This window comes from Thamnophis elegans, chromosome 2, assembly GCF_009769535.1.
Source record: "Thamnophis elegans isolate rThaEle1 chromosome 2, rThaEle1.pri, whole genome shotgun sequence".
Classification (NCBI taxonomy): Eukaryota; Metazoa; Chordata; class Lepidosauria; order Squamata; family Colubridae; genus Thamnophis; species Thamnophis elegans.
This window is the reverse complement of record NC_045542.1, coordinates 149,481,376-149,506,359: the sequence shown is the minus strand read 5'-3', so window position 1 is coordinate 149,506,359 and position 24,984 is coordinate 149,481,376. Positions and strand designations below refer to the sequence as shown.

The 24,984-nt window shown below is 42.6% G+C and overlaps 2 protein-coding genes and 1 pseudogene across 3 annotated transcripts in view; 2 read left to right on the top strand and 1 right to left on the bottom strand.

Moving 5' to 3' along the window:
* Positions 1-2,650, top strand: part of DDR1 (discoidin domain receptor tyrosine kinase 1) — a 77,963-nt gene extending 75,313 nt beyond the window's left edge. For both annotated transcript variants that reach the window (XM_032209619.1, XM_032209618.1), the window contains one exon: positions 765-2,650. In XM_032209619.1, the coding sequence (XP_032065510.1) occupies positions 765-905 (141 nt within the window). In that variant the 3' untranslated portion in view covers positions 906-2,650. The remainder of the gene's footprint in view (positions 1-764) is intronic.
* LOC116503304 (zinc-binding protein A33-like) overlaps positions 1-24,984 on the bottom strand; it is a 902,198-nt gene that overhangs the window by 692,549 nt on the left and 184,665 nt on the right. The window lies entirely within an intron of this gene.
* On the top strand, positions 10,137-24,775 carry LOC116503302 (annotated as a pseudogene).

The window sequence follows — 24,984 nt, the reverse complement described above, 5'->3', positions numbered from 1 at the left end:
CTACTTGGATGGAGACAGGAATAAGAATAGTGGTAGCAAAAGCACTTAGACTTATATACCGCCTCGCAGTACTTTAGAACATTCTCTGAGCAGTTTACGATGTCAGTGTATTGCCCCCAATGATCTGGGTCCTCGTTTATCGACTTTGGAAGGATGGAAGGCTGAGTCAACCCCGAGCCCCATCAGGATCAAACTCTTCACTGTGGGCAGAGTTTGCCTTCAGTATTGCATTCTAACCACTGCGCCACCAAGACCTTGAGTCCAGGCGTGAAATCAACTTACCTTCGCTACCGGTTTGCAAATGGGAGCACGCGCGCACCTCCGCGCATGTGTGCATGCACCTCTGTGCATGCGCAGGACCTTCCGCACATGCACAGAGTGTAAAAAATGAGATATGATGACATCTGGGCGGGTGGGCAGAGCCTCCTACCAAGCGCGCCTGCAAAGGTAAGTAGAACCGGGGGATCTGCTGTGCCAGGCGATTTAGATTAGCTAGAAAGCGGGAAAACTGATGATTCTAGCTAATATAAATCGCATGTCACAGTTGATTGTCGGAAATACTGGTTCACCTGAACCAGTAGAATTTTTTTGCTACTGGTTTGGGTAAACCAGTAGCATTTTTACTACCAGTTCAGGTGAACTGGTCTGAATGGATAGCATTTCACCCCTGCTTGAGTCTTTTGAGCTTTAGGAAAATCCAGGCTTTGTCTTGGGCCTGCTCACCTCAGGGCCATATCACGCCATCTCTTTTCCTTCATCCTCAGGTTTATCTCTGCCGTCCGCCCACCTGCCCCTTGGCCGTCTATGAGATGATGTTGAGATGCTGGGCACGAGAGGCCAAGGACCGCCCATCCTTTCAACACCTGCACTGCTTCCTGGCTGAGGATGCCCTCAATATGGTGTGAACCCAAGCTAGCACCGGCCCTCGGAGGCTGTGTTAAGAAGTTGGACATCACCATAGAGACTGCTGGAGACCGGATGTGGCTCAGAGGCCATTGTGCTCCAGAGCATTTTTGTGGGACATCTGGTTGTTCACTCTGGCCCGGCCTTTGCTCGTCCAAATCTCACCATCCACCTTCCAAGTTGTGGTTCTCTTTCTCAACTGGTTTTCTTTTGGGCTCTGGTCATCTCTAACTAACTTATTTCGTCACATGATCCAAAATTGTTATTCTGAAATTCTTACCAGGTGGTTTGTTTTCCACTCTGTTAACTCCTATTTCTCCTCGTCCTAAACCAGTCTGTTTCAGCTTTAAACCAACTGGGTGCCTTCCTGCTGTGGGTAGAAACTACAATTCTCAGTTGTTTTTTTTAGTATTTATCAACCACAGAATAAGCAACTATGTGTCTGTCCCATATTGCGCCAAGAACATTTGCAGCAAAGGACAGTTGTAAGTCCGAAACATCTGGAGAACCTGAGATTGTCTGTAGCCAGAGACCATGTTGGCTAGAAAGTCTTAGTTCCTGTCTTAACACATCTGGGCGACATCCAAGCAAGGAAGTTGCTCTGTCAAACGTAGCCCTATTCATTCTGCCATAATCTGAAGAAATATTTTATTACTTGTTCTTCCAAATGTTTCTTCTATTGCATCATTCTAGGTCTTTCTTCTGTCCTTTGATCTCCAGGTTTTGAGGGTGAGCTAAGGAAGCAGGGTTAGTGGCTAAGATATTTACTCTGTTTTCCTTCCTTCAGCAGCAAACCGGGCACATGTTCTGATTGGGCTAATCATGTCCTTCACTCAACGTTAGCAACTCTGTCAGCAGGTCTCCTACAGAGGACTGTCAACACAAAATACCTGGGTCCCCAATTTCATAGTCAGACCCATCCCCAAGTAGCCCTGGATTTCAGCCCCTCATTGAGAACACGAGGAGAGGATATTCACGTTGGCTTGCTTAGCAGGAGTCTGGCAGGACAGCTGCAGTAAAATGCTTAAAAGTTTTGAACAATTCAAGCACAGTACAATATGTGCATTGTGCTACTTTGAATACTAACACTCCTCCCCCCCCACCATAACCTCCAATTCTTTCCTTTGACACTCCAGAGAAATTGTGGGGGAGCACTCTTCCCACCCCCCACTCCCTGGTCCTTCGCACACTCCTTTAGCTTGCCAAATTAGATTTGGGGGGTTTGAATGCTCTTTAATGGGATCCTAACAGAAACATTACACTGGATTGATAAGCAAAGTTGGAGTGATTGTTCCATTCATTGTTGAAAGCTTTCCGTCCGTCCGTCCATCCATCCATCCATCCATCCATCCATCCGTGTTATTTCAAACTGAACTGAACATATATCTTTTGTGGTTAAAGCCTGTGTAACATGGTGTGCAAAGCTCTCTACAGATCTTACATAAAAGCGATTGGTGGGGGCTTGAATGAGAACATGGGAGTTATAATCTATCAGAACTGGGGAGGCATAATGTTAAGCAAGGCTACCCTTGCACTGTAATTCACTAGCATTGAGGGAAGGGGGTGTGGACTGGATTTCATTTTCTCCCTTGCATGATGGAGGCAAACTCCATTAACCTTAGAGAACTCAGTAGTGTTCCACTGTTTGTGTGTGATGTCTTTCTCCAGAAAGTCTCTCTCTGTGTGTGTGTGTCTCTCTTGTCTCTGTCTCTCTCTGTCTCTTGGTCTCTCTCTGCCTTTCTGCCTCTTTGTCTATGTCTTTGTTTCCCCCCCTCCCACTTTTTTGCTGTATTTTTTGTCTCTCTCTCCTTTTCTGAGAAAGTCTGCATGTGTCAAAGGGAATATTTTGGTCCTTTGACTGACTCCATCTGAGGCGTGCTGCATTTTGAGCTTGTAGATTCATGGACTAACACTGGCAAAATAACTGGGACCATCCGGTCCAAGCACACTGGGATTAATTAAGCACTGGATGTTTGGAGAAGCTGGAAGAAAGAAGTGGCTTCAAAGATACTTCACGAATCCACGGTTGGCCAAGAGATACCTGCTCCTCGCTGTTCTCAAGAGCGGGCAAGAAAAAGAGGAAGGAGCCGAGATTGGACGGATCTGACATGGCACCAACCGGACTTTTGGGCTGGATGTGTTCATGGACTGAACCGCAACATAGAATTGATGCTGGTTCCTCGTAAGGACCAGTCTTGCCATTCCACATCCTCCAGATCATCCCAAAATGATGGGGACTTGGCCCTGTTCTTTGTACACTTGTTTTGTTTTCTTTTTTTCCTGGAGACTTGAGGTGACCTGATTGTAGATACTGTACTGTATAAAAGGGTGGTTGGAAAAATGCACTTTTCCAAACTAAAGAGAAGAGTCAGGAAATCAGTGTCTGAGTTTTTGTTTTCTCCTGTGATTCCATGATAAAGATGCCACTCCAAAAGTGCCCTGGAAGTTAGCCATGGCATCCGGGCACATTCCTAGCTGTCATCTGCGTTGGATCACACAGGCAACTTCTGATAGGCAACCTAATATGCAATAAATACCTTGGTGGAAAGGAGACAAAGGGACAAAATGGCTTTCTTTTTAGGCTCCAACACAATGTTGTTTAATGTCTTAAGCAATAAATAGATTTTGTTAAGTAATTAATTCATCAAACCTCTTTCAAAGTTGTAGAAAGTTGTAGAAATGGGAATTCCTAATGTCTTCAACATGTCCTAAAATAATGAGAGCTTTCTATGCTTTTGGGATGCGGTAACTCAGTGGTTAAGACGCTGAGCTTGTCGATGAGAAAGGTCAGTAGTTTGGCGGTTCAAATCCCCAGTGCTGCGTAACAGAGTAAGCTCCCGTTACTTGTCCCAGCTTCTGCCAACCTAGCAGTTCGAAAGCATGTGAAAATGCAAGTAGAAAAATAGGGACCACCTTTGGTGGGAAGGTAACAGCGTTCCGTGTGCCTTCGGTGTTTAGTTATGCCAGCTACAAGACCACGGAGACGTCTTTGGACAATGCTGGCTCTTTGGCTTTGAAACAGAGATGATCACCACCCCCTAGAGTCTGGAACGACTAGCACCTGTGTGTGAGGGGAACCTTTACCTTTATGCTTTTGGAGGCATCCTTTATCAGAAGAAAACCCCCAAGATAAAACATGGGATAACAACTTGTTGAACCTGGTCCTTCAGAAGTTACCACTGTGCAGCTCAGTCTTACATGTTTTTGCTTAGAGCAGGGGTGTCAAACTTGCATTGTCATGTGATGTATCACAACTTCCCCTCCCCTTCGCTAAACTGGGGGTGGGCGTGGCCAGCGCAATGCGAATCCAGCCTGCAGGCTGCAAGTTTGATACTCCTGGCTTAGAGGCTCCCTTAAGATTTGTAGGGTTCGTTGACAACTCAGATTGTATAGAACGTCCAATTCTGTTAAATTGATTGCGTCCAATTTTATGCAATCGAAAGAAATTCTAACACTGAAAACCAATGACAGGGTTCACGCACAGTAGTAACCCAGGCTTGTTTTAATCATGGTTTGTTTGATTGTCTGAATGCTCATGTTGCAAGCTGTAAACCATGACTTATAAGCCACAGTGGCTTGGTATGTAAAACATGCGTATTAAAAACAAATGGGACTGTTGTTTTATGAGATTGTCAGAAAGTGTAAAAGATTGTGTGATGGTGTTCTTTAGCAGACATATTGAATAGATTACCATATTTGGGCTGTAAAAATCTAGAGAACTAGTCGATGCAGCAAGCAGCAGGTTTCATGTACCTCTTTGCTTCCTCCTACAGTTCATCTGGATCTTTTGGCAGTCCAGAGATGATCGCCCTGCCCATTTGTGAAACCTGTGCAAAAGAGGGTGCAGTGTGATGCACTTCTGAAATTTAGTTCTTGTGTTTTTTTCAAATATGTACAAAACCAGAAAAGCTTTTCCGTACATAGAATGATTCCCTGGAATCAGCGTGCAAAGGGATGTGTGCTACGGTTATATTCCTATTCTCTCAGGAGGAATTACCACAAAGCTGAATGTTTTTTCCCCAAGAAATTGTACATAGGATTGTAGCTTTAACATGGCTAACTGTTGCTTGATGGGGGTAAGCTAATATTTCAAGTATTTTCAATTGTTTGAAATTTACTCATCTTAATTAGATGTATATTTCTGTTTGAAAATGTTTCAGTGGTACAGTGTGCCAATAACTGCTTCTCTCTTTTTTTGGGTTGTTTCATCATCTCTCCATTTATCCTGTCAAATGCCTTTTCTGTGTTTTCCTGGGAATACTTGTAGCTGTTTCTTTATGTGTATCGGGATGTGTATATATTTGAAGAGCAGAAAAAAAGAATAGATTTTTTTACATTAATATATAGAAGTTTGGGGGTTCGTTTGTTTTTAGTTCCTTTCCATTTATGTGGTGAAATAAAACGCTTTGCATTTTGTATACTACCACAGTTGGTCTGTGAAAGTCAGCCTTTCTACTCACAGAAAAGAGAATCAAATTGGACTGGAGGATGTGCAAAAAAATAATCTTTGAAAAGAACCCATATCAATTTGAATGTAGCTGTATAATGATATAAATGCAAGGGTTAGGAAATGTCAGAATAGAGGTATAGCAATAGCAATAGCAGTTAGACTTATATACCGCTTCATAGGGCTTTCAGGCATCTCTAAGCGGTTTACAGAGTCAGCATATCGTCCCCACAGTCTGGGTCCTCATTTTACCCACCTCGGAAGGATGGAAGGCTGAGTCAACCTTGAGCCGGTGAGATTAGAACCTCTGAACTGCAGATAACAGTCAGCTGAAGTGGCCTGCAGTACTGCACCCTAACCACTGTGCCACCTTGGCTCATACAGCTAGTAGTCACAAAATGAATGGCCATTAAGCGAGGACTACCTGTATAGCTATATACTTAAATTTCCCAGCCCTTAAATAGAACATTTATGGCACAAAGCAGTTCATATGATCACGTCTATGCAAAACACACACACACACACACACCCCCTGCTCAGCTCTAGTATGATTTTATTAGATTTTGACTTGGGGTAACATGGGGACCTACCCAGGCAATTGTGGCTTATTCAGCAAATTGCAGTTTAACAACCATCAACTTACAATACTTTTGCATGACTATGCCACATTATTTTCTTTTTAAAGGGTTAAGAGGATAATTTTCTTTCTTCTAGTAACTCTTCCTCTTTTGGACTTTCTATTTAAGCTTTGCAGTGGTGTTCTCCTGCGAGGCCCAAAACCAAGAATGACATGAGGCAATTCTTCCAAGGAGAGTTCTTTATTGTTTCACACCTATAGACAGAATCTTGCCAAACTGAGGACAGTTGTATCTGCATCTACAGTATACTCTGGGAACTATTAAGGAGGGGCTGTCCTCATCCTTTTTCTTCCACACATGATAATCTGGGCTGGGTTGACTCTTCCTCCACCAGAATGCCTCCTTTCCCTCCTGGGGATCTCTCAGTATGCATCACAACTCCTCTTAATAAAATCCAGCGAGCCCTCCGAACAAACAAAAACAGAATCCCAAGAAATAATTCAATTCTTTTACCAAAATGAAGATGGACTTTGTGCAGGTGTAAAGTACATTTTACAGACGTGTAAGGTGATGATGGGTGTGCTGTTGGAAGATCTGAAGGTCCAAGTTGGGAGCAGGTTGCAGAAGACTTACCCTGTGGTCAACAAGAATTAACACTGATTTAGTGATATATCAATTCTCGATCACCTATTGTTGATGCTGAAATAAGCGACCTGTGATTGGGTGAATTGCTCTGATGTCAGAGAATGCTGATGAATATCTGAGCTGCTGGAGACAATTGTTAGGGTTCATCAGCAAGGAATGTTTACTAACATTCTTGCTACTTTGAGGGGAAGGGAGAAGTTAGGTTTGCATGCTGCAATGGATAATGGGTTACTGGGTTATTGATAGGGATAGATCATAAATAGGCTTGGCTGTTACATTTTGTAACATGCTAAAGGGTTAACTCAGTCAATCAGAATAGAGCTGGAAGGGACCTTCAAGGTCTTCTAGTCCAACCCCCTGCTCAAAAGGGAGACCCGATACCATTTCAGACAAGTGACTGTCCAGTCTCTTTTTAAAAACCTCCAGTGATGAAGCACCCACAACTTCTGGAGGCAAGTTGTTCCACTGGTTAATTGTCCTCACTTAATTCCAGGTTGCTTCTCTCCTTGATTAGTTTCCACCCTTTGTTCCTTGTCCTGCTCTCTGGTGCTTTGCAAAATAAATTGACCCCCTCCTCTATGTGGCAGTCTCTCAAATACTGAAATACTGCTGTCATGTCTCCCCTAGTTCTTCTTTTCTCTAGATTAGCCATATGCCAAATCAGGGGTGGGCTGCTGCCGGCATTACTGCCATTTTGGTGTGCATACAATTTTGCTTGTGTGTGTGTGCGCATCTGCCCATAAAAGCAATAAAAATTGCTCTGTGCATGCGCAGAAGCAAAAAACAAGATGGCGGCGCCTACAGCACCGCTGGGAGAACAAGTCCAGGGACGTGGCAGGCCTGGGTCACTGCCGGTTCCAGTGATCCAGGACGCCAAACTACTATCGGTTCGGTTGAACCGGTCCAAACTGATAGGAACCCACCAGTGCCTCAAATCCTGCAACCGTTCTTCATATGTTTTAGTCTCCAGGCTTTTAATCATCTTAGTTGCTCTTCTCTGCACTTTTTCCAAAGTCTCAACATTTACTTTTTTGACCCAGCTACATTGTCAAATCTTTTTGTTCTGAGCCTTCACATCTGACAGTTACCATGTTGGCAACACTTTTTGCCGGGGCTGCTTCCTCCTTCCGCATCAGTTGCCATAATCATTTGATCCATCCATTCATGTCCCTGTGTTGGCATTATTGCTGGCCTTTCTGCCCATCTCTTTCGCCAACTTCTCCCTCCCTCCCATCCTGGATGCAGTAGTGTTAACGCAGTGGTGTGGAAAAAAATGCTGATGCAGCTTTGCTAGCATGCAGAGGTGGAGAAATGCTGCATTATCATTGCTACAAAGAACCCAGCTGCAATTTTGAGTTCCTGAACATTTCCCCTCCCCTTAAAGCGGAGTGCCAAGAACAAGGAAGAGCAGGGCAGGAGAAAAGACTACAATGAATATTTTTAGCCTGGAGGAAAAGTGTGTGAGCCATTCAAACTAGAGGAGAGCATTTCAACCCAAGGGTAAGAAAGTGACTTAACTATTTACTTTAAGCTGATTCTTTGCCTCTGAAGCCAGGAGGTGGGGAAAGGGAAGAATATTTGAGATTTCCTGGGAAAGTATGACGGCATGGCTGGTCTAGTGAAGAGAAGGACCAGGGGGGACAGGATAGCAGTGTTCCAATATTTGAGGGGCTGCCACAGAGAAGAGGGGGTCAAGCTATTTTCCAAGGCACCTGAAGGCCAGACAAGAATAATGGATGGAAACTGACTAAGAAGAGATTCAACCTAGAAATAAGGAGGAACTTTCTGACAGTGAGAACAATCACCAATGGAACAGCTTTGTCTTCGGAAGTTGTGGGAGCTTCATCACTGGAAGCTTTCAAGAAGAGACTGGACTGCCATCTGTCAGAAATGGTATAGGGTCTCCTGCTCGGGCATGGGGTTGGACTAGATGACCTACAAGGTCCCTTCCAACTCTGTTAATCTGAAGTTCTAAACATATTTAATAGGAAGTGAATCTATTGAATTCAATCGGCTTTGCTTGCTCCCGAGTCAACTTGACTCAAACAGCTTTGCTCTTCCCTTGCAAAATAGACTCAAGTTGAAATAACTGAATACAATGTTGGGATAGAAATATACTTTAAAGTGGTCTGTGTGAGTTATATATAGTATTTTCACTAAATTTATTGCATTAAGTGAGTTCCTGTAAGAAATTATTTATTGCTGTGGTGATTTTTGCAATGAGTTCTGATGTCTTCTTAATCTTGCTCCTGATGGGTTTTCTATACAGTTCCAAAACATGTCAAATTTCAATTAAAATCCTCCTTGGAAATCTGTGTTATTAGCAAGCGAGTTTGGGGTTTAGTAGAGGGTGGTCTGAATTGTCTGCAGTGGCTCAAAATCCTGGTTTGAATCTCTCTCAAATCCCAATCTGATGAGATATAAATCTCTCTTCTCCACCATCCTCCATGGCTGAAGAGTGATTCTCCTGTCCATATTTAAGACCGCTTAATAGAAAGTATGCAAAGGACTACCTAGGCTCTGAAGATGCTGGATTAAATGCTTAATCTTGCTGAACGTTGGTTCCATGCTAGCAATTTATTTATTACTAGTAGCTGGATACCCATGCTTCGTGATGATATCACGGGTGAAATCCAGCAGGTTCTCACAGGTTCTGGAGAACTGGTAGTGGAAATTTTGAGTAGTTTGGAGAACCGCTAGTGAAAATTTTGAGTAGTTTGGAGAACCGGCAAATGCCACCTCTGGCTGGCCCCAGAGTGGGGGTGGAATGGAGATTTTGCAGTAGCCTCCCCTGGAGTGGGGAGGGAATGGAGATTTTTGCAGTATGCTTCCTCTGCCACGCCCACCAAGCCACACCCACAAGCCACACCACACCCACCAAGCCACGCCAACAGAACCGGTAGTAAAAAAAATTTGAATTTCAACCGGACGAATTTCACCACTGGGCTATGCAGGAGAAATTCGATTCACAATCCATTGGCTCAGTGGTGGTTGACGATTGAAACACATAAGGGAATATCGCTCCTGCCGCCTTGAGTCCAGAAGCAATTCCATAGGTGGAAGCCGTAGACATATTGGTGAGGTACTGTATGTTTAGTACTGTAAGGAGTCCCAGACCTCTCCTGAGTGAAGGAGTGGAACTTCTGCCATTTTGAACTGAGGTAACGGAATGTGAGGCAACAGAATTATTCCTTTCTTACTTAAAAGTAATTTTTTTAAGGGCTTTCATGACCACTGAAGTTTTCTTAAAATGAAGAAGGCTGAAATAATTATAATAAAAAAAATAAGCTTTTCTGAAGATTCAAAGAAACACGGTGTCAGCTGTAATCTTATACTTGCTTGTGCTTCCACAGACTGCCATGAATTGTGGGGTGGGACTGGGAGGAAGGCAAGGAGGAAAGAGAAAGTTAAGTTTTGCATCTCTGGGAGTTGCTGTTTCAAGGCCACCTGCCTCCCTTCCTGTACACAACTGGCCATTACAAAAAAATCCTGCCTGAACTTGGTTGCACGGGGTGGGTGGAGGGAGGGGAAGGTTAAACTTAGGGCTTCTGGCGTGCGATCCTCAGTTCTGGCTACGCATCACTGCAATGCACTCCTAATAAAACGATGCCTTTCTCAACAGATGGGGCCGAGGATGTTTTTTATTTAGAGGTTTAATTGGCGGCAGGTCTGACACTTTGAGGGGTTTCCCCTCCCTGTGGTGGGCTGTGAGAATCACCTCGAGGAAGAAGAGGAAGCGAGGCAGCCCAAACAACGGTGAGATAAGACATTTCTGTGTCCAAAATAGGAATGCAATTTGAGAAAATGTCTCCGGGTTTATCCTTCCTGGTTCGCTTTAGGGTAAAGGCAGGCTCTGTTTCTGTAACCCTGAAAGAAAAGTAGTTTTAGGATTCGTGACTTTGGTGTCCACGGCTGATCTATCTGGGATGGCAGACGCCCCTTTGCCTCAGTCTTCCAGTACTTGAGGGGCTATCACAGACAAGAGACGGTTGGCTTATTTTCCAAAGCACCTGATAGCAGGACAAAAAGTAATTAAGTAGTTCTGCTTTCTCCCTGTTTCTTGTCACCTTCTTGTCACTTTCTCCCAGCAATGGACCAACTGTTTCCTTGTTTTTTTTCTTCTTGTTTTGAACATGTGGGAAGAAGCTTTTTTTAAATTATTTTTTACTTTTATCGCAAGCCTTTGTTCATTGTGAGCTTTAGTCTTCCTCACTTCATCTTTGCAGGCTCAGGCTATTTGCTGATATTCTGCCTTACACTATATTGCCAAAAGTATTCACTTACAACTGATTCTGATTATGTGGATGTGTGACCGAATACGTTTGGCAATATAGTGTAGTTGTGTGCCCTTCTTTTCACTTTTTATACTTATCCTCTTTGTCTTTCAATTTCCCAGAGAGTTCTTTATGCAGTCATGCTGGTTTCTTTTGAGAGCTGTTATTTTTCTTCTTCATTGGTATTGTGTTAGACGGGGCTTTTGTAATCTCATTTTTCAAAATGTCCCAAGCTTCTTGAGTTGTTTCCCCCTAGTTTGACTTTGTTTTGCTGCTTGTGCTTGCATAATATTGAAGTTATGGGTGCTCCATCACTAGAGGTTTTAAAGAAGAAATTGGACAGCCAATGTCTGGAATGGTGTAGGGCCTTCTGCTTGGGCAGAGGGTTGGACTGGAAGACCTCCACAGTCCCTTCCAACCCTATTACGGTACTATATTTTCTATGTTCATTCAACAGCCAGAAATAGAAGCAGTTCTAACTTGGGAAAGTTGTTCAGGCTCTCTTTGAATCAACCAACATGGCTTCAGTACGAGAAGTGTCCAGTTTCACCGAAGACCTGCTGTGCCCCATTTGCCTCTCCCTCTTTCGGGAGCCCCACATGCTGGAGTGCGGCCACAGCTTCTGCGCTCCCTGCCTGGAGCCCTGCATCCCCAAAGGGCAAAGACGTGGGCTCTGCCCTGAGTGCCGACGCCCCTTCGCTTTGCGCCGCATGACGATCAACCGAGCCCTCTGCAGCTTGGCTGAGAAGGCCCGGCTTCTGAAGCTGGATGAAGGGACACAGCTGAGCAGCACTGGAGGCTGGTACTTCTGTGAGGAACACGAGGAGCCTCTCAAGCTCTTCTGCAGCCAAGATGAGGAGCCCGTTTGTGTCATCTGCCGGGATTTGCCTCAGCACCGGGGACACGACTTCCTGCCCATCAAAAATGCGGTTCAGTCCTATCAGGTGAGAATTGGACCTGGGAGGAGAAAGAAGGTGGCCTCTGGTTGAACAAGACACTAATCTGTCTATCTGTCTGTCTGTCTGTCTGTCTGTCTGCCTGACTCATTCTATCACCTATCATCTAACTGCCTGCCTACCAGCCTGCATGCATGCATGCATGCATGCATGCATGCATGTCTATCTATATTGTCTGTCTGTCTGTCTCTCTCCCCCTCTCCATCTGTCCGTCCATCCATCCATCCATCCATCCATCCATCCATCCATCCATCCATATCTTCCTTCCTTCCTTCCTTCCTTCCTTCCTTCCTTCCTTCCTTCCTTCCTTCCTTCCTTCTCTCCCCCTCCCTCTCCATCCATATCTACCTACCTACCTACCTACCTACCTACCTACCTACCTACCTACCTATCTATCTATCTATCTATCTATCATCCATCCATCCATCCATCCATCCATCCATCCATCCATCCATCCATCCATCCATCTTCTATCATCTATCATCTATCATCTATCATCTATCATCTATCATCTATCATCTATCATCTATCATCTAACAATCTTTGAAATTTATTTGCAGCTTATCTCACCGTCAGGATATTTTAGGTGGCTTATTTTGCAAGCCAAGATAAAGTAGAAATAGAATTCACAATAGAAACACTGAAATGTAGATTTTGAAGCCTCCCAAGTATTTACCAGGAAACATAAGTAGATTTCTACTCTGAAAGGCATGAAACATGAATACTGAATCCGTATCTCACATACACTATATTGCCAAAAGTATTTGCTCACAACTGAGTCTGATTATGTGGATGGGTGAGCAAATACTTTTGGCAATATAGTGTATATTAGGAATTCATTTTCCCACTTTCTGCAGGGAGGATACACTATTTGATCTATTGACCACTAGGTGGTGGCAAAGGATAAAAGGTGTTTTTGAATCCATGGTTATATCCCTTCCAGTCTCCATTCATCTGGATTTCTGTAGCTGCTGTTGATGAAGGGAGTTGAGGAAATAGTTTTTGTGGAAATTGGTTTGGGAGTGGGAAAAAATATAAAAAGAAAACCTGCACAAAACCATACACTTAAAAAAGCTGAAAGATATACATAAAAAGCAAAAGTCTAAACCAGGTCTATCAGTAAAAAGAAATACTGGGGAACATCAAAAATTAATATATTGGTAACCTAATCTATCACAGTACAAAACACTCTTAACCATCATAATAAATTAAATGCTAATTAAGGCTGGTTTGGGGACAGAAGTCTGATGGATTTGAAGTACTCTTGAGCAGAACCTGGCAACACAAATGTCATAGCAGAATTATGTATAAAATTGTCGTGTGATCAGTCAAATGCTGGTGTTCATCTTAAGTGAGATCTGAACTTTCTCTTCCTTGTAGGACCAGCTGAAGGCATCTCTGGAGCCTCTTGAGGAAGGTCTCAAGCGGTTGAAAAGGAGCCAGTGCCACCAGCGGGAGAACATTCTCGAATTGAAGGTACAGCTGGGAATTGGGGATGGTGGGGACTTCCTGTTTAATGCTAAACCGAGTGTATCTCCTCTCTCTTCATCCCAGCAACTATTGCTGTCGATGCTACTATATGTGGCTCATTAAATTAATATCAGGTTTTTCATGGTGAACATTTAATCCAGGAGCCTGCAATTCACTCTAAGGAAAAGAAAAGCTACCTGCTTGTTGGATTCTCATCACATAAACAAACAAACAAACAAACAAATAAATAAATATGCTGTAATATGGCATTCACCAAAATTGTCAACCATGCATTTTTCAGGAAATTCCATTCTGTTCCCTTTTTCCCTGGGATTCACAATTTAGTTTTAAACATTTAGAAGCACTGTGGTGCTCTAAGCTACCACAAAAGACACTCTTACAATTAGAACTTTATGTACCGATAGAAGGGAATATATGTAGCTCAGGGTTGTACTGTTGGGATTGATGCTTTCTGAACTTGGTTGTTTTCTTGTAGATGTTTCACTACTCATCATTATCTGTTCTAGAAGGGAGTGGGGTTTGCACTCCATTCTAGCACTGATGATATTACCTGGTTTGGTAATGAAACGTCTAAAAAAAAACAGTCAATCTCAGACAGCAGCAAGGACTCCACAGAGCTTTGTGTGTGTGTATTTAAATAAATGGAACTTTGCGTGGATGTACATCTGTGTGTATAGGTGTGCTGTCACTACATTATAATAAAAAAGGGAAAAGATTTAAATTGCTAGTGTTGCTTAGGTAATCATCACAGTGTCATTGATTGATTGATTATGGGTTACCTGAAATGGGGTGGCATATACGTTTAATAAATAAATAAAATAAATTAAATCAAGTAGTTTTCAACTCCTAGCAAAACAGTTTCTCCATGACAAACTATCCCTAAACTGTTTTTTCAGATCTTCCGATGGGGCCCCCATTACCACTGACACTATGTCCACCATCTTTGCTTTTGCTCTTCCTCCTCTTTTCTTTCTTTCTTTCTTTCTTTCTTTCTTTCTTTCTTTCTTTCTTTCTTTCTTTCTTTCTTTCTTTCTTTCTTTCTTTCTTTCCTAGTATTAGAGTCTCCTTCAGAAGGTTAGGTTTTTCCATCACATGCCCGGAGAAGTAGGATGTTTTGAATTGTTAGTGCTTCAAATGAAAACTCAAATGAGTTGATTTGTTTCATGGTCCATTTCTTTCTTTCTTTATGGCTATCCAAGGTATTCTCAGGAGTCCACCCCAAAACCAACACCATTGTGACAGGTAATCGTTTTTGTTTGACTAAACCACAATCTTTTGCTTCATCTATGTTTCTCCAGACCTGCTCCGAATCCTTGTCTGATCATGTCTCTGGAGAGTTTGTGAAGATGCACCAGCTGCTGAATGACAGAGAGCTGGGTATAAAACAGGCCTTAGAAAACCAGAGAGAAAAGAACTTGGCGCAGATGGAAGCCAAGTTAAAGGAACTGGACTGGAAGATGGCCTCTCGGTCAGAAACTCTGTGCCGTGTGCAGGCCGGCCTTGAATCCAAAGACCACATAAGTTTCCTCAGGGTAAGAAGGACAGGAGGCTGTGGGGTTTTCTTGGGAAGGAGAAAATTGCAGGGTGCATAGATTGCACCAAACCATTGTCAGAAGAAGAATTTGGGGTTCCAACTTGAGCCGAGTAAGAATAAATAAAAATGAGATTCAGACAGTTGTGAGGGAAGAAGAAATATTTATTCCTAAAAGCAAAACAGTTTGCTTTTAAGGGCAGGATGCAGAGAAATGGGGTACAGTGGCCAACTTTTATAGGGGGAGCTTGTCTGGGATGTAGAAGTGTTTATGTGCTGAGAGTTGTGTGTGTTTGTGAGTATGTTTGTGAACATACAGTTCTGCTGGGGGACTTATTTTAATTAACTCATTTTTCATTTTCATTTTATTTAAATTTATAGGCCGCCCTTTTCCCTGAGGGGACTCAGGGCGGCTTACAATTAATGGGAAGGGGGTGTAGGACAAAACACAAGAAGGAAAAAAAATATGTGAATAATAAAAAAATAAACCAATAAAACACAACATTCATTCAGCATTTGGGTGGGGCATTTGTCTTTGTATTTGTCTTTGCAGACCTTATCCTTTGATATGTGGATTAGGCCTGGGTAACTTATTTCAGGGTTTGAGGAAGATTTCTAATTTGATTAACTTGGAGACACTGATTCTCAGACCGTTGTGGATTCTGTTAATATTTTAAGGGACAATGGAAACAGTATAAAGAATAAAATATATATTTTTGATATAAAACTTCTCACAACATGATTTGTTCAATGATTGACAAAATCTCTGTGGTTTTTTTCATCTTTGTAAGCCACCCGGAATCACTGAGAGTCAGTTGGATGGCCAAATCAATTTTCTTAAACAAATAAAATAAGGAGGACTGATTTCCTGTAACAAATGCTAGGCTCCATAGTGTTTGTTGATGTAAAAGAGAGATCGATCACAGGTGTTCAGTGGCGTCTCAAGCACTCTGACTCTACAGTCCTGAATTTTTGTTTCTTCTATATTTGTTGTGATAGTATTTCACTGGGATTTTTTTTTCTGATAATAAACAAGGACATGATCTACTGAGGGCAGAATCTGATGTACACCATTAAAATCAGTGGTGGGATTCAAATAATTTACCAACCAGTTCTCTGCCCTAATCACTAGCTGGGTAGGCGGGGCTTAGTGGTCATGTGATCATGAGGGTGTGGTCAAGTCAATGTCACTCAGGTCGAGGGGCTTGCCGCCGTCGGCAGCTTAATGAAGCTGCCCTCAGAGTTCTGGTTCGTATATCTATTTAAGATCTTAGATATCTCTTTTTCCAGGCAAGGAAAAAGTAGGGAGGGACCCTCAGCCAGTTAGAATCCTCTTTGGAGTTCGCAGCCCTTTTTTCTTTTTGGCTGCGAACGAAAGAGAGTGAATCAACAAAAGCTGAGTCATTTACTCCGGCCAGATCTTCTCAGCTATTTTTTTTCAGCTCTAGGCGAGTTACTTCCCCCCTCAGAACAAGCCTTTGTAATTAACCCATTTAAGATTAATCCGGGCAGTGACCATACCTGTGAATTTTTCTTTTTTCTCTATTTAAAATACCAGCTTCAATTTTATAAAAGACTCCTTTTGTTTAACTTTAAAAAAAATGGCGATTTTATAACTTCCGCATTTGCTATAACAATATATCTTCAACTTCCTGGACAGATTTAAGGGATTACAAACTAATTAGCCCTGTTCCCTTGAAGATTTCTTTTTATTAATTGCCAGGGGTTTGTTGAAACTACCTTATCTCAAATTAACGTGAGTAGAGACTCTGTTTGCTTCCCTTTTTATCATGGCACCGAAATCGAAACCCAGACGCTCTTCTACATCAGCATTTGTTACAAAGCCTCTGTCCTTGCCTTCTATGCCCTCTACTGGAGATTTGCTAACAAAAGAATTTCTTTTTGAAATCCTTAAAGAGTTCAGAGAGGAAATGCAAAAATTTATTTCAGACTTTTATGACAGACTTGATGCCAAGATTGCTCAAACAAAGGAGGATATGATCGAGGTTATGAATGTTATGACAGATTATATTGCTGGAATGGAGGATAAATTGGAACTTTTGGAAGAAGCTAATTCCAACCTGACATCTAAAATTGAAATATTACAACAGGAAATCCAAATTGTGCAAAAACAACTTGTCATGATAAATTATAAGAAGACTGAGTCTGCAATAAGAGTTAGGGGATTGTGTGAAAATGAGCAGGAGAATTTGAAACAGACCTTTTTTGAGGCTTTTAGTCGCTCGGTGGGAAGTCCGGGACTTAACTTTGATTGGCAGATCCAAAAAATCTATCGCCATAATTCGTACGTAGCAAAACAGCGACAACTTCCGAGGGACATAATTATATATCTCGCCACAAGAGAATCCAGAAACGCGATAATACAGGAGTTCTACAATAATAGGCTGCGAATTGATGGACAGGATTTGATTGTTTTCAAAGAAATACCACCTCAAATATTAAGAGCCAGAAGAGACTATGCTTTCTTAACTAAGGAACTCAGAAACTCTCAGATACAGTACAGATGGGAAGTGCCGTTTGGTATTACAGTTACATTTGATAACCAAAAATATTGCCTCAACTCTGTTTGGGAAGCCCGAGATTTCTATTACAAGATTCTGAAGGCGGGACTTCCTGAATCACCCGGACATGGAGAAAGACAAGGAGAAGGAGAAGAGAAACAGCGGAACACGTGGCTACAAGGCGAGGGGCATTGCTTTCCCCCTCTGGAAGGGCAGAAGAGTAGAGAATAAGGACTTAGTTATGCTTCTAAAACATTTGCTTAATTTTTAATTTGAATAATACTTTGTGATTTCTGTCTTGGGTAAAACGGCATAGCTGCATACTGACGAAGAGACATTGAGACTGAAAGAGACTGAAAGAAGTGGCGATGATTTTGGAATATATATTGTATGGGATTTAAACAGGACTCGATGGATAACTTTGAATTTCTACTTTAATTGTTCATGATTTATTCTTTAGGGTGAGGAGAGCGGAGATCGTGATCTTCTTGGATTGTGGTTCGGGTTGAATGGAGCTGGGAAGTGTGGGGTAGATGGGAGGGTAGTGAAGGTTTAATTAGAGTTTATTTTGAGCCAGAAAGTAAGCTGATCTTTGTATAAATTGTTATTTGAATATAATGTTTGGAAAGATATACCCATAGAGTCTGCAGGAAGGTGAAGCAAATATAAGAGGAGTACGGATGAAAATAATATATATATATGGACACGGGTAAAGGCAGGATGGGAGGAGTTGGAAAAGGAAACCGAGAGAAGTATTTGAATGTTTAAATGGTTTAATAGAGAAGGAGGTAAAAGATAAATCAAAGGTTTGGATATTTAGATAAAGAGATAAGGCCCTTAGCTGGAATTCCATTTAATTAACTTACTTGGTTTCAATATAGTTTGAAATCCTGCAAGTAATAAAATAACTGAAATTAGGAATGAGGTACATTGTTTAAGATTTAAAAATGATGGGAAGCTGAGTTTAATGTAGAGAGTCTGTTGATTTTTCGGGCTTTTCCTTTTTTGTGTGTGTGTGGGTTTTTTTTTTTTTTTTACTATTTCCTTTTTTTTATTTTTCCTTTATCTTTTATCTTTTAATTCTAAAGTTATTTGATTTTAATATACTCCAGACTGTGCTTGATAAAGAGTTATGCCGGGTATGGGACCTGGGAAGTCGAAAGGGGGTTAGGGAGGGGGGTTTATGGGGGGGAGGGTGGAGGGTGGAAATACAGTCTCAATTTTTAGAACAATAAGAATGCACTTGTATACTGTTGCTCTATTTTCTTTTTTTTTCTTTTTTTCTTTTATTTTCTCTTTTTTTTCATTTTTCTTAATTTTAGAGTAAAATATAAACTGAATAGATTAATGAATTGTAGAGATACACCAAAGTGAGGAGTAGAGGGAAAGAAGAGGGAGAAGTAAAGAGGGAGTGAGAGGGGAATGTAAGGAGGGTGAGATGGAGGGAAGGGGAGAAAGGAATGTTTGAGGGGGAAGGGAAGTAGAAGAGGGGAATGTTGGAGGGGAGAAATGAAAGTTGGAGGGGGAGAAGAAAGGGTGTATGGGGGATTGAAGTGCTATGTTGGTTTTCTATGGTGGAAGATGAGTTGTGTTCATTGATTTTCCTTTTTTTTAAATGCACAGTATATAAGTGATTGTATAAAATGAAAATGAAATAAACAGTTTTAAAACGAAAGAAATATTTATTCCTAAAAGCAAAACAGTTTGCTTTTAAGGGCAGGATGCAGAGAAATGGGGTACAGTGGCCAACTTTTATAGGGGGAGCTTGTCTGGGATGTAGAAGTGTTTATGTGCTGAGAGTTGTGTGTGTTTGTGAGTATGTTTGTGAACATACAGTTCTGCTGGGGGACTTATTTTAATTAACTGTATTTGTGTTTGCAGACCTTATCCTTTGATATGTGGATTAGGCCTGGGTAACTTATTTCAGGGTTTGAGGAAGATTTCTAATTTGATTAACTTGGAGACACTGATTCTCAGACCGTTGTGGATTCTGTTAATATTTTAAGGGACAATGGAAACAGTATAAAGAATAAAATATATTTTTTGATATAAAACTTCTCACAACATGATTTGTTCAATGATTGACAAAATCTCTGTGGTATTTTTCATCTTTGTAAGCCACCCGGAATCACTGAGAGTCAGTTGGATGGCCAAATCAATTTTCTTAAACAAATAAAATAAGGAGGACTGATTTCCTGTAACAAATGCTAGGCTCCATAGTGTTTGTTGATGTAAAAGAGAGATCGATCACAGGTGTTCAGTGGCGTCTCAAGCACTCTGACTCTACAGTCCTGAATTTTTGTTTCTTCTATATTTGTTGTGATAGTATTTCACTGGGATTTTTTTTTTCTGATAATAAACAAGGACATGATCTACTGAGGGCAGAATCTGATGTACACCATTAAAATCAGTGGTGGGATTCAAATAATTTACCAACCAGTTCTCTGCCCTAATCACTAGCTGGGTAGGCGGGGCTTAGTGGTCATGTGATCATGAGGGTGTGGTCAAGTCAATGTCACTCAGGTCGATGGGGAACTTCGCCTTAGTTGTTACAATTATAATAAGGGTTAACCGGAGAGACAGTTTCTATAAGCAGGGCAATAAAGATTAGGCTAGAAACAGCACCAGAATGTTTCCTTCCTGCCTTCCTTACAGGATTAGCCCTGTAAAGTGGGAAAATACAAAAGATTTCTTCCAAAAACCGGTTCTCCGAACTGCTTAGAAAGTTACCAACCAGTTCTTCCAAATAGGTGCGAACTGGCTGAATCCCACCACTGATTAAAATGCAGAATGATTTGACAGGAAAATGGGTGATAACCCAGGGAAAGTATTATTTTAACTGTTATCTCACCTTTCGTTCCCTTCCTTCCTTCCTTTCTTCCCTCCCTCCCTCCCTCCCTCCCTCCCTCCCTCCCTCCCTCCCTCAGGAGGCAAAAGGGTTGCTAGAGAGGTAAGTAGTGTTTCTCTTTTCTTATACATCAAATTACAACCACAGTTAGGACCAACATTTCCTTTGATAAGCAAGGTGGTTGTTAAATGTTGCCCCCAATCTTTTTTTTTGCCACCGTTGTTAAGGGAATCATCACTGCAGTTGTTAAGTGAATCCAGTGTCCCCCATTAACTTTGCTTGCTCCAAGCCAGCTTGGAAAGTTGCAAATGGCTCCCCTGTGACCCCCAACACAGCAACTATTCATAAAAACGGGGGTGTTTTTGCCCTCCCCAGGAGTACTCTACAGGCCTCCCAAACTCTCTGCACGCCCTTGTTGTTGTTGTTGTTTGCAAAAAACGGGCCTGTTTTGTGCTTGTTTTCCCCCTCCCCAGCCCCAGGAGCATTCTACAGGCCTCCCAAACATTCTGCACACGGGTTTTTGTGCAAAACAGGCCCATTTTTGCCTCCCCAACCCCCCCCGCATCGTGTTTTTGCCCCCTAGGAGCAGTTTGCAGGCCTCCCAAACTCTCCGCATGCCCTGTTTTTCACAAAAAAGGGGGTGTGCAGAGAGATTAGGAGGCCTACAGAGTGCTCCTGGGGGCCGGGGAGGGCAAAATCTTTAAAAAAATTTTTTTACTTCTTCAAAATCTTGGTGCATCTTATAATCCGGTGCGTCTTATAGTCCAAAAATATGGAAGGAAGAAAAGCATGAACCTACAGGGAGGGCGGGCAGGTGTCAAACTTGATTTCATTGAGGGCCGCATTAGGGTTGTGTTTGACCTCAGGGGGCTGCGGTGGGTGTGGCCAGGGTGGGCATGGCTAGCTCAACCTCACTCTTGTCAGGGGCGCCTCTGGTGGCCTGAATGGTCTGTCAGCAAAAACAGGTTCCCAAGCTCTCCTGTGGCCCATGGGCCTCCTGAGCTCTGTTTTTGTTGGCAGAGCCACCGCGGGCCGGTCCTTCACTGTTTCCAGGGCGGCCTCATGGGCCAGATCTAAGCATCCTGTGGGCTGGATCCGGCTCCTGGGCCTTGAGTTTGACACCCCTGCTACGGGGTCTATTAGTTTGCCTCCTCACTGTAGGCATGACTTCCTCTTCCACCCTGCTGGATTTGCCAAAATGAGTAGGTGAAGCTCCTTTATGTATGGAAGTGAAGATTTACTTCCATTAAAGAAACCTTTGTTAGAATTATAAAGTTGGCTCCTCTTCCTCCTTGGGAGTAGAAGCAAAGCAAGGCTGATTTGGCCATGAAAAGAGTTTAATTGGGAGGGGAAATGTTCTTCTGGCTCTTTGGCTCCTACCCAAATCACTTCTAAAATCTCCGTAAAGCTACAAAAAGAACAAGTGGAGATTTTCTTGAATGAGTTCTTCATTTCTGATGATGACATGGGCATTTTCTTGGCAATAGCAAGGCCATCCCCTTCTCCTGATTTTTGCAGCTCTCCTGGGAAGTATTAATCAGATCTAAATCTAGTTCACCTTTTTTTGGAAAAAGGTGCTGGCCTTCTGTTCCCTGCTGTGATTATTTTTTTAAAAAAGTGTGGGTGATGATTCTAGTAAAACCTGATTTATGGAGCAGGTCCCAGGTGTAACTGTCTTCCAATTCTAATCTTCCCATTTTCATCCAATATTTTCATGTTATTTTCCTTGTTGCATAAAATCCATTAAAGAAGTGAAAGAAAGAAGAATTGGCAGCATCATTCTTTTTTTGATCAGAAGTGCTCAGATACCTTTCTATAGAAGAAACCAAATTTGATTCCTTTAGGTTTGATAGATAGAGCTGTGCTGGTTAGAGTGCAGTACTGCAGGCTACTTCTGCTGACTGTCGGCTGCCTGCAATTTGGCAGTTCAAATCTCACCAGGCTCAAGGTTGCCTTCTGAGGTCAGTTAAAATGTGCACCTGGATTGTTTGGGGAAAACATGCTTACTTTATAAACCGTCCATAGTGGGTTGTAAAGCACTGCGAAGCGGTATATAAGTCTATGTGTTATTGCTTATTCCAAAACGGCTGATCCTTGGGATGCCATTCACCTACAGGCTCCGTAAGGAACAAGGAGCTCTGGACGAACCCGAACTAGATGCTGAACTGGTAGGAGAAGATGGGCTGGTGGCCAGCAGTGAAGACACAGTTGAGTGTGAGAATGAGATTGATGAAGATGTTGAGGAGGAGGAAGAGGAGAGAGAAGAAGAAGAGGATGAGGAAGAAGAAGAGGAAGAACAAGAGGAAGAAGAGGAAGAACAAGAGACAGCAGAGGAAGAAGAAGAGGAGAAGGAAGAGGATGAAGATGGAGTGGTGGCTGTAGACCTGAACCTGGGCGAATTTAAAGGACCTCTGCAATTCTACGCCTGGAAGGAGCTCCTGGGCGCGGTACATCCAGGTGAGTTGAGGTTTTTAAATCAATGTACAGGTTATCCTCAATGTACGACCACAGTTGAGCCCAAAAATGTATGTTGTTAAATGAAAAATTTGTTAATTGGGTTTTGTCCCATTTTGCTACTTTTCTTGCCACATTTGTTAACTGAATCACTGCAGTTGTTAAATTAGGATCACGGTTGTTAAGTGAATCTGGTTTCCCCGTTGAAGCATCTGAAGGTAGATCATGTAACCAAGGGGGTGCTACAACGGTTGTAAGTGTGAAAAATGGTCATGTCACTTTTTTAATGATTTGAAAACTTTGAATGGCCACTAAATGAACTGTTGTAAGTTGAGGACTAACTGTATTGCTTATTGATTTATGACTTTTATACCCTATTTATTCTCTGGAAGTTCAAGGCTGTGTACTCCACAGCAATAAGGATGATGATGATGATGATGTATACATATAGACTGGGTGCAACCAGGCTTAATAGCAGTGACTGTGAGACTTAGTGGACAACCAGCTAAATATGATCCAGCAGCTAAATATGATCCAGCAGTGTGCAGCGGCAGCCAAAAAAGCCAATGCATGGTACTAATACCATTCTATAAAGCCTTAGTAAGACCACACCTAAAATAGTGCATCCAGTTTTGGTCACCACACTATAAAAAAGATGTTGAGACTCCAGAAAGAGTGCAGAGAAGAGCAACCAAGATGATTAGGGGATTGAAGGCTAAAACATAGGCAGAACAGTTACAGGAACTGGGCGTGGCTAGTCTAGTGAAAAGAAGGACCAGGGACAACATGATAGCAGTCTTCCAATATTTAAATGGCTACCACAAAGAGGAGGGGGGGGGGTCAATCTATTTACCAAAGTACCTGAAAGCCAGGCAAAAAATAATGAATGGAAACTGAACAAGGAGAGATTCTGTATATAGAAATAAGGAGGAATTTTCGGATAGTGAGAGCAATGAATCAATGGAGCAACTTTGCCTTCAGCAGTTGTGGGAGCTTCATCACTGGAGGCTTTCAAGAGGAGACTAGACAGTCATTTGACAGAAATAGTGTAGGATCTTCTTGAGGGGGTTGGACTAGTTGACCTACAAGGTCCCTTCCAACTCCGTTAATCTGCAATCTGTAATGATGATAGACATCTTCCAATCTTGCACTGCTTCTCTGAGTTCTTCTATGCTCTGACTGGTGTCAGCTTTGATGGTGTTGAGCTACCATGTTCTTTGATGGCCTGGTTTCCATTTACCACTAACTCTTCCAAATGTAATTGCTTAATTGCTCTAATTACCCTATTATCAAATAATTTGGGCTAAAAGAGAGAAAGGAAGCTTCAGACATATTGAGGATGGCAGTAGCTTTATTAACAGCTGGCTAATATTACCTTCATTTGTGTCTAATTTTTTTCTGGACCAGTTTATACTCCAGCAATAACTTTGCCACACAACTCCACTCTTGTTCATTCTGAATTATTTCCATCTTCCCTCTCCAGTCCCTGCAAGCATCACTTTGGACTGCAACTCAGCTCATCCCAGCTTGGTCCTCGTGGAAGAAGCCACTGGAGTCAAGTTCAGTCCTGGCCGACGGTTTTGGCGGCGAAAGCTGGAGCGCTTCACCTCCACTCCATGTGTGGTAGGACGGAAGGGCATTACCACTGGGCGCTTCTACTGGGAGATCTAAGTTGGGGACAGCCCCGGTTGGATAGTGGGGACGGCCAAAAAGTCTGTGAAGCGCAAGAAGCAGCTGAACTTTCTGCCCAAGGAAGGGGTGTGGGCTATTGAGCTGAAGGCGGGAGAGTACCAAGCTCTGAGTGAGCCCCGTACGGCCCTCTCGGTCTGTGGGAGGATGGAAAAAGTTGGGGTCTACCTGGACTTTGAAGGGGGGCAGCTCTCTTTTTACAACAGCAGCAGCATGTCCCACCTCTTCACCTTCCAAGTGTGCTTCCACGAAGAGCTGCTCCCCTTTCTCAGCACTCAAAGCGGCTACCCCCTCTCGGTGTGGGACCTGGAGCTTTGAGAGCTTAGCTCAGGGTGTAGCACTGCAAAGAACAGCCTGGTGAAAGTTGAAAACATTGAGGTGTCTTAGGATGGCTGTTTTAAGAGAAAGCCCATTCGATTCCCTCTTTGCAAGCAATCGTTTGGAGATTCTAAATTGGTCTGACCCAGTGGTGGGTTTCAATTAAATTTACTACCAGTTTGCTTGGGCGTGCGCTCTTGTGCAATGCTTCTGCGCATGCACAGAAGTGTCCAGATGAATAGGCAGAGCTTCCCACCGCCGCTTCTACCAGTTTGCCTGATCCGGGGCGAACCAGCAAAAACCCACCTCTGGTTGGACCTGATTATTG